The 9,446-nt window shown below is 39.7% G+C and overlaps 1 protein-coding gene across 2 annotated transcripts; it reads left to right on the plus strand.

Annotated features, from left to right (window-relative positions):
• Window positions 1-7,497: 7,497 nt before the first annotated feature.
• LOC144201017 (uncharacterized) lies at window positions 7,498-9,304 on the plus strand. Of its 2 annotated transcripts, none has more exons than XM_077723451.1 (2): window positions 7,498-7,631; window positions 7,778-9,300. In XM_077723451.1, the coding sequence occupies exons 1-2, from the start codon at window positions 7,595-7,597 to the stop codon at window positions 8,854-8,856; spliced, it is 1,116 nt and encodes a 371-aa protein (XP_077579577.1). In that variant the 5' UTR covers window positions 7,498-7,594; the 3' UTR covers window positions 8,857-9,300. The 2 variants fall into 2 exon arrangements, with proteins under 2 accessions (XP_077579577.1, XP_077579584.1); XM_077723458.1 differs by having other exon boundaries at window positions 7,538-7,631; window positions 7,785-9,304.
• Window positions 9,305-9,446: the final 142 nt, after the last annotated feature.

Genomic DNA, 9,446 nt, shown 5'->3' on the forward strand with positions numbered 1-9,446 from the left:
GAAAATAAAGCCGGCTTTCAAAACCTGTTTTCAAGCCTAAATTGAAAGGTCAGCTAAGAATTGTACTAGGTTTGTTTGGATTGTTCCATATCTTAAATAAAAACTGCAAAAATTTGATTATTATATTGGAAGTGGGAATTTCTCACCCTGATAGGATCCAAAATATTTAAAAAAAATAGCCTGATTATATCAGTTACGCGACTAAAACGCGGGCCTCAAAAATACATTTTGTTATTATTCACCAAAAAACAGTACCTGAAAAGACACAATCAGGATTTCCAAGAAAGAATTACGATGTATAAAGTATTTTGTATTAATACCACCCTATTCTTACTCCCCTTGTTGTGTCGGAACTCTACTCTGAGACTCTCCAGGATGACTTGTCCTTATTGTGATTTCACTATCTCCAGATATTTGAACTTGACTTAAGACTCCTCTTCAAACTAGAAAGAGCACTTGGAACCAATCCAAACTGTATCAGATACTGCTAAGCAGACAGCAAAGCCAACTGAGCTACTTTGCCTGTGAATGTTCTCATTTGATCCAGGTCATCTCATTTTCAGCGTATTGTAGCACCTGAACTCTTCCAATTCTCTTTGAGCACGCTTCATTTCTCGTCCTCGCTGGCTTCATCTATTCAAATAAATCAAAATCAAACTTAACACTGAGGCAAATTTTCTTCCAAGGAAACTAGACTAGATGAATTCAGTGCCTTGATACAGAACTAAAACATTCTGCGTCTCAACATGTTTCTCTTTAGCTTTCTGTGGGCTTCTATAATTTTATGTTGAGCTAAAGATTAATCAGGAAAAACCATTGCCCTCAATCGCACATTATTTAGCAGCTACCTTCTACTGACTGTAAGGTTGCAAACCAAACTAGCAGCAACTAAATAATGTGCTGAAGAAATCCAGTAAATTCATTTTAATAGATTGCTGATAAATGTTCTTCCAAGTGTGCACGAGTAAAGCTTCCCACTTCCTGCGACTGAGCACACCCTGTTCGCACCCGTTGACATGTCAGTGTTCATTACGTCTAGTCCAGCAAGCAGATCATCCTGCATTTCCATCCCTCCTGTTTCCTGTTAGCAACCGCCATGCACAGAAAAGGCTTGCAATATTTGTGGTCGTACTTGTCTTGCAAAGTGTTAAATAGCATTCAGTCCTAATAAGGACTTTAGACCACCTGATTTCTTTTCTTTTATCGCTCTGGCTGCTACTGGGAGAGCATGACTTACACAGAAAGCTTGAGACAGTGGAGCGCCAAACTGTGTGTGCTGTCATGAAGGTTTAAACATAGCACTAATGGCCAGCATGAATAAGCTGGGAGGCTTTTAGGGCAGAGAGACCCCCACCTATTCACTCCACCCTCGCAGTAACCCACATAAGCATGAGGTTTGACCTCCTGCTAGCTGCACCATCCATGAGGAATTAAATACAGTAATCCCTGCATCGTTAAAGTATGCTTCACTAGTCACAAATTCATAATATTTTTCCTTTTGTGGAACTGATCCACAGTGTTTTGCTGATTTGTTAGATCGTAAATGTATTTACAACGTGTAGTACAACTAGTTGTACAGGGGCTCCCTCTAATGGTACGCAAAAAATCACAGAATCAAAAACCCAAAATTTTAAATTTATTTAAATTTGTAAAGTTTATTTTATTTCACTAGATTTATTTAAGTAGCAATTCTTACTTTATCAGTGCAACTGATCTTGTCGGTTTTTGTAGGCATTGATTTTATTTTACTATATTAAAGCTCAAATTTATTGTTTGAACTCTGCGTAATCTTGGAGTGGGTCACAATAAACTTAGACTAGTTTATTCATTTTTTAAATGTTTTTTTGTATCAGGTAAAACAAATCTGTTTCGAAATAGGTACAGCCTCCATTAGTGAAAATCGGCTCAAGTCAGAATGGTTTTAATGTGAGGGTGTGACCTTTTTTGGCATATTTGGCCGGGAGCCTTTGGACAGAGTGCGCTACTGTCTGGCGGCTAGTTTTTCTATTATCTGACACATGAGTAGAGCAGAGGAGGAAATGTCAAAATTACATTCACAACATTGAGGTCAAATAAACAAATGACTGACTCTATGATTGTGTTTGACAGACCAACGTTTTTTCTGTTTTGTTTTATGTAATGCCTGAGTGAGCATCTTTTCTCTCATGATTTGATCTTTAACCCCTCCCTCATCCACACTCCTACCGGCCATATGCAATGTTACGGCTGCCTTTGGGTTAGGGTCAAAACTGTTTTGATCAAAGCAATAGTTCTGTTCGAGCGCATGGGGAGTTTGTAAATCTCTCTAAGGAAACTGTTTTTAAGGCGAGTCCGGATCAAAATGTGGAAGGATGTATTGCTTTACATTGCCTGTCTATTGATTATTCTGATCCTGACCATATGGAATTATTTGAGTGTACTTAATTTAACTTGGGACAGCATTTCAAGAGCAACCACAACTGCAAAAAGAGCTGTAATAATCAATAAACAATTACGTTATTTAGCCAAGAAAATAATTAACAAGACAATCAAAAGAGCGGGTAAAAAAAAAAAATGTGTGCATGTTTACACGAAGACGATCTTGACATTCACATTTAAACGTGTGTAGGAATCTGCATGCACATGGAAACGCAAAAGCAAATCAAACTTCCAATATTTCAGTTTTGCCAGGTGTTATCCACACCTGTCTTGCTTTTCGCCGCATCTCCTGTCCACCATTTTCTTTCAGCTGTATAGATGGCAAAGAGAAGGTGGACTATTGTCAAGATCCAAAATGAGCTTTTTTTGTGTGTTTTCAGCGCCTCATAACCCCATGTAGACGATTGAGCTTTCAAGAAAAAAATGTGCATTTTCCTACCTAAATGACAAAGAAGCAAAGAGTCAAATATACATATGTGTAATTTAGTCTTGTCTGAAAGCTATCCTCTGTTCCGTCGTCTTTGTTGTGGCATTACTTAATAATTCAAGTATATTTTTCTTTTCCCTTTCTTGCAGTGTGTTCCATTCTCTAGGCAGCTGTGAAAGTGCACACATCCATCTGACCTAAAAGCTCTGACATCTCACAGGGGTGATCACACCCTGAGCTGACCAAAAATACAATTCTTGTTTGTGTCTGTCCTTGACCTAGAATGCTAAATAAACAAGCAAAGGAGGAGTGAGAGAGAAATAAGTAGTAGTAGTAGTACTGTTGCATTAGTAGTAAAACTCTATTATTATAGCTACCAGGTTCGGATGGTGGTGCTACTCTTGAATTTTGATTATTATTATTTTTTTAACAAATCTAACATGCGCTACATGCCCATGTCTACAACAGTTCTAGGTCTAAATTATTTTATACAGTGTTCCCTCGCTACTTTGTGGTTCAGCCACCGCGGATTCAGAGCTTCGAGGGTGTTTTTGGGGAAAAAAAATACAAATATTACATTGAGATAACATATTTTACAGTTTTTTTGTTATAACATGAATTTCACTATATCTACCCGTATTTTATATGGTGTACTGTATACAGGGGGGTAAAAAATAAATAAATAAATTGAATTAAAAATTAAGCATTTTTGAAGGGGCATCCCTACTTGGCGGAAATTCACTTATCGCGGGTGGTCCCGGTCTCCATTAACCGCGATAACCGAGGGAACACTATTTTCTTTTCACTCAATGAAAACTAAAAGGTCCTATTAGTCAGTTTATCCATTGATGATGAAAAACTTCCACAACAGTGGCGGTGGTGCTTATGTCAAAGAATAGGTTGGAGATGTAGAACCACAAACTTAAATAAATATCTTCCTGAACCCTAACAGAGCACAGCGTCAGTTATTGTCTGTTCCGACCTCTTGACACCCTGTGGTGTTGACCCACGCCACCGTGTGCAACATCCTGTTTTTGAGTCAGAGATGCCACATTGGATCTGAGGAGAGTCGTCGAGGAGCGGTCCTACTGTGCCAGTGTCCCCATAGTTAAGGCCGCTGTCTGTCACACGCTTAAACACCTCTGGGGTCACACAGCACATCAACCCTAATATTTTGTTACTGTGCCTAACAGTTCAGGTGTAGAAATGTGTGGTAGTTCTGCAAGCTCTTCCATACAGCATACTGCTTTCCTTGCGCACCTCACAATAGAGTAGACTCCTCATGTTTGACATTTTATTCAGCTATTGTACCAAATGTCATACACTTGCTCTTTATTGACCAGTGGAGAGCATTGAACACTACTAGTGGACCTTCACCTCAGCCATACCCCCTGCAAGCTGTAACTAACTAGATTTTTGGCATTGGCCTGAAGCTTCATTTCTTGACCCCAGTGGTGTCTCCTGAAAAAAATATAAGGGTATGCTTACTTTTGTTGGTTGGAATAAAGCTATTGTCCCGATTTTAAGCCGAAAAGTAATTTGCTGGAAATGTCACTTGAAAATATATATATATTTTTTAAATAAAACCAAAGCAATGTCAGTTTTATTGATGTGCGACTGCAGTTTTACCTGCTGGGGTACTGGATCCTCTCCCAGCCAGGTAAATTATGGGCAGTAGGCATGGTACGCCCTTAGTTGGCTCTCAGACAATCACAGTGCACAACAAAATAAGTAACTGTGCACAGCCATACCCAAACCTACAGACATATGTAGTGTTCAATCAGCGTGTTTGGGGGGGATGTGGGACAAAACCCGAGAACATGAAACAATAGAAAACAATGGGCTATTATTTCCTATTAAAACGGAGAGGAAAATTGCTCTAACTTTGTTGTTTTTTTTAACCCGTATCCAAAATGCTTGTCTCAATGTATTACTATTTCCAAGTCCTTTGCAGTCATGCCTAAACAAAGAAAGCATTTCAATATTTAGAATTTCTTTTTGTACTGCAAACATTTTTGCTCTGTAAACAAGACTTTTGAGCCCTCTCCTGGCCATCAATACAAAGCACAGTTCTAAAGAGGTGCAAAATATTAATCATGTTTTATCTTATCCATTAGAAAGCCTTTTTTTGCCAAAGAGACAGGTTTTTATACAAATATTTGAAATAAAAAAACATTACAATTGTTTGTACTTTTTTTATTTCTCCATGATGAAAAAATCAATAATAATAAAAACAACCCAATCACATTGAGAGGACTTCAAACTCCCAGGTGGCACATTAAAACTGTTCAGTCAGTAAAGACCCAACCAATTCCCAATTTCGGTGTTTACACACATGGGAAAGAAGAGGAAAGGGTAGAAATATGTTCATATTATTGTATTAAATCCGTCTAAGGCCCTTAAATTGAAAATGGCATACTTTGTGATATTGGATATTATTATTGTTGTCATGAAATTGATGATTTACACTCGTAATGTGCATCACTAGCTCGGTGTAAATTTAGATTTAAGCAAAAAGGAAGTGAGATTGCCTGACAGAGTTCAGGATGTTTATTTAAAAACGACACTATAGTAATTTCTCAAGATTTTGTAACATTTCGTGCATAAATTAAGTCAAAATATGCGTGTGCCCTGATTTAGGTGTGTAATCTTTGTAGTTTTGTTGTTGTTTCACAAGTCCACTAAGAGAAAGCAGTGAATAGAAATCCAGCTGCAGTGTGAAAGTGATCTAGATTAAGAAATGTATTTGAAGTAGAATGCTTGGAAGGCAGAGGAGCATGTATGTAATCCTTCTATGCGTGGATTAATGTCTTCATTCGGGTTCAATTTTAATCCCTCAACTCTGAACGCGTGAGGTATGATGGTACTTGCCAATCCAATACTTTCGTGATAGTCTCCCCCCCCTCCTTTTTGTTCATCTTGTTCATATTTTAGAATGCAGGCACGGTTATTGAATGACCCAAATTCAGCAGCCAAGCAGATGTGTTGTCGTACAGGCATTTTCACTGACTGACAGGCTAATTTAAGGTGTGACAGTGTGCTCATTGTTCTCAGGTTGACGCAGTGAAACTGAAGCCCTGCAGACACCTGATAGCTTGTGCGAGAAACTTGCTTTGTCCTTATTCCAAACAAAACCAGGTCCTGATGATTTTGTTTGGGATGAGAAAACAAAGGGAGAATGCAATTTGTATGTGTTTGTCCATTTAATGCTGAAGAGTTGAAGGGACATTCCACATGGAATTAATTGGATTTAGGAAATTTAGATTTTGAAGTAAAGTTGGCATTGTGGGAGAATGACTAGAGATGTAAAGTTTAACTAGGTTTGGAAATTGTACAGTTTAAAAGTAGAAGATGGGGATTGTGCTAATTATCTAACTCTTGTCTATATGTTGATAAACTGGTTTGAATTAGTCAAGCAATGGGAAATGACAAATATATCTCGGGAAATTAAAGGAGAGAGGTTAGAATTTTGGAAATGTGGAACTTATGGAGATGTGAAAATGAGACAATTCTGAATGACCTTTCGTAGTTTGAATTTGGAATCGTTTTTATTTATGGAATTTTTTTTGTGTTAAAATTGGGGCTTGTGATTGTGGTAAACAGTTGTCCTGACATACGTGTTGAAGTAAAAATTGTTTGAAAAATTGAATTAAAAAACTGTCAGATGTAGTTAAATACATATAAATGTTATCCAGGCATGCTGACTGCTGTCCTTGTTATAATATCATGTATAAGATCTGTCATTGTCTGTGCTAAAGGCCTAATGGAAGATGTGTTGAAGTACAACATGCGACTCCACATGGTGACTGAGTGCTTTATCTGACCTGTGGATTTAAACGGTATTAATGTAATCTTTTTCTCGGTGACCAACAGGTCGTCTTGCAAATTACTGAAACATCCCGTCTCATCTGACAGATGAGAATAAACAATTTGACATCTGGATACCTTGAGACAGGCTGAGAAGTTGTAGTGGCAACCTCAAGTAAATAAACATTCACACCAGCCAAAATATTTACATGTTTTCAACCTAGAAAAAAAGTGTCCCTATGGACCGAAGAAGTACAGGACACGTTAGCTTTCGGCAAAGTCTCTGTAAGGGAGGGTGTTTGTTTTTCTGTCTCTCTCTGTTAGTCAGTGTGCAAAGTGTTTGCTTAATCCCGCAGGCTATGAATCCTATTCCTAATTGTTGTTAGCTTATGACTTCTGGGCATCTGTCCATTTTCTGTTACACTTATCATCATCAGCTTCGCGGGTGAGCAGGATCCTATTCCGGTTAACTAAATTGGTTGCTAGCCAATCACAGGATTCAATTAGACAAGCCAACTATTCGCATGCCACTCATAACCAAATCAAATTTGAAGTTATTCGCATTGAAACAAGTTCAATGTCACTACCAAGGGCGATATCTACATGCACAAGAACATTCACACCCCATAGTGGTTGGCAATTTCTGCACATATTTATTATACCATACATTCACGAAACGGTAGAGATTAAAACCTTGCAATTGATTGAAGGAGAGTTTATAATTCCACTCGGTGGCCCACTTTGCCTTCAATCTTTTAACCAGCCCGTCAGCTCAGCCCGCCCTCCCACAGACTGTTGAATAATTGACAAGCTCTCCTCCCCTCGCCTCTGTGCTTCTTTCCATTCTCTTTATGATGTTGCTTATTAGAATTGCAGGCTGGTGGTAACCGCCCAAACCCCCCTTTCATCCAGTATGTCTCGTTCCCACCTGCTCTGCGCCGGATGTCGACGACGGTCGGAAAAAAACGAGCGACTAACCGTAAGACAGTCCTTTGTCACTTGGTATTTTTTCCCCATGTTTCATTGGACAACTTTTTCCTCTCTTCTCACAAACATGATGAATAATAGTGATGTGCATGGCTTGAAAATAATTGCATATTTTATTCTAAATTTGAATTGTGTAAGGGAGCAGAGCCATGAAGGTTTTCCTGTTTCTCCTCCTGGCTGCATCCTTCACGTCCTCCCGGTCTCCCAGCAGTTGGTGCGAGAAGGGTTGCAACTGTCGCGGCGATCTGAGGTTCGCCATCTGTTCACAAGCCTCCTTCACCCAGCTTCCCGGCAGAGTCCCACCCAGCACCGAGCTGCTAGACCTGTCTCACAACTGGATCGTCGTCCTCCCTGAACGCTCTTTGACCAACAACCGCAAGCTGCGTGTGCTCCTCTTGCAGAACAACAATATCAGCGTGGTGCAGGATGGCGCCTTTTCACAGCTGGAGTTTCTGCAAAAGCTGGACTTAAGCTGGAACCGAATTTCTACCCTGGACAAAGGTTTCTCAATAGGTTTGGCCTTCCTCCGGGAACTGCAGTTGTCACATAACTCGCTAAGCCACCTGGACAGCAGAAGTTTCACACATCTGGACGGCCTGAAGCGGTTAAACCTAAGCGATAACCACATCCACTCCATCCAGGTTCGATCGTTCGCTACCATGAGCGGTTTACGGCACTTGCACCTAGAGGGCAATCGACTGACATCCCTGAGGAGCGGCATCTTCTCCATGCTCCGCTCGGTGGAGCACCTCAACTTGGCCGGAAACTTCATCAACGACACACAGGTGGGCGTCTTCAAACCACTCACCAGCTTAACTCTCCTCAACCTGGCCCGCAACCAGATGACAAGCGTGTACTTTAAGACCTTCCTGAGTATTCACACTTATAGCACTCATATCTTGCTGGAGGGAAACCCCTGGAATTGCGACTGTGACCTGCAGAGAGTATTCCGCAAGCTGCGCAGTGTCCAGAGACTTTTTCTGGACGACTACTATAACCTGACGTGTAGGCAACCGGCCGTCCTCCGCGACTACCGGCTCATCCAGGTGGACACAGAGCTGTGCATCGCCGAGACAGTCACCGTGCTCATTATTACCGTGACTGTCGTCATAACGGTGGTGGCCGCCATGCTCATGGGGGAGAGGAAGAGGAAGAGGAAGAAGAGACGGAAGCACTGGACGCAACAGGGAGAACTTTCTGATGATTCTGACTATTGAGATTGGTGCTTTCAATTTTCCTTCAATTCATTGAAATTATAAGTTTTCTCTGTCTTTCAACAGTTGACAAATATGACAAAAAGTACTTGGATCAGTGGTTATTATCTTATTGCAATAAGATAGGAAGAGTGAAGTCAGGACATATTTAGGCATGACTTTTACTACTGAATAGAGTCCTACTTTAGAATGTATTTTTGTGTGTGTGGCAATGTGTTTAATTGCAATTAAAATCTTTAACTTGCTCATCCCTAGATTTTTCACTCTCTTAATACAGGATGTGTTTTGCATTTTTTATTTATTTTTAGAAATACATAGTAAATGGAATCAGGTCAAGGTAAGACTACATATACTATAGGTTTTGTAATGCTATGTCATGTATTCTCTCTTTGCAACTTCATTCCTTTTTTTCTTTCTTTTTCAGTCTTTCCTTTTTTTGTTGTTGCTTTTTTTGATGAACCAAAACCTGTTCATGATATTTGATCAACATTAAAATATGCGTGACGTGATTAGAGGACTCTTGAGGCACATTTTTGTTTTCATATTTTTACGCAGTGACAAAATGCGTTCAACATTTTGTGTATTATTTTATT

This window comes from Stigmatopora nigra, chromosome 1, assembly GCF_051989575.1.
Source record: "Stigmatopora nigra isolate UIUO_SnigA chromosome 1, RoL_Snig_1.1, whole genome shotgun sequence".
In the NCBI taxonomy this organism is placed as follows: domain Eukaryota; kingdom Metazoa; phylum Chordata; class Actinopteri; order Syngnathiformes; family Syngnathidae; genus Stigmatopora; species Stigmatopora nigra.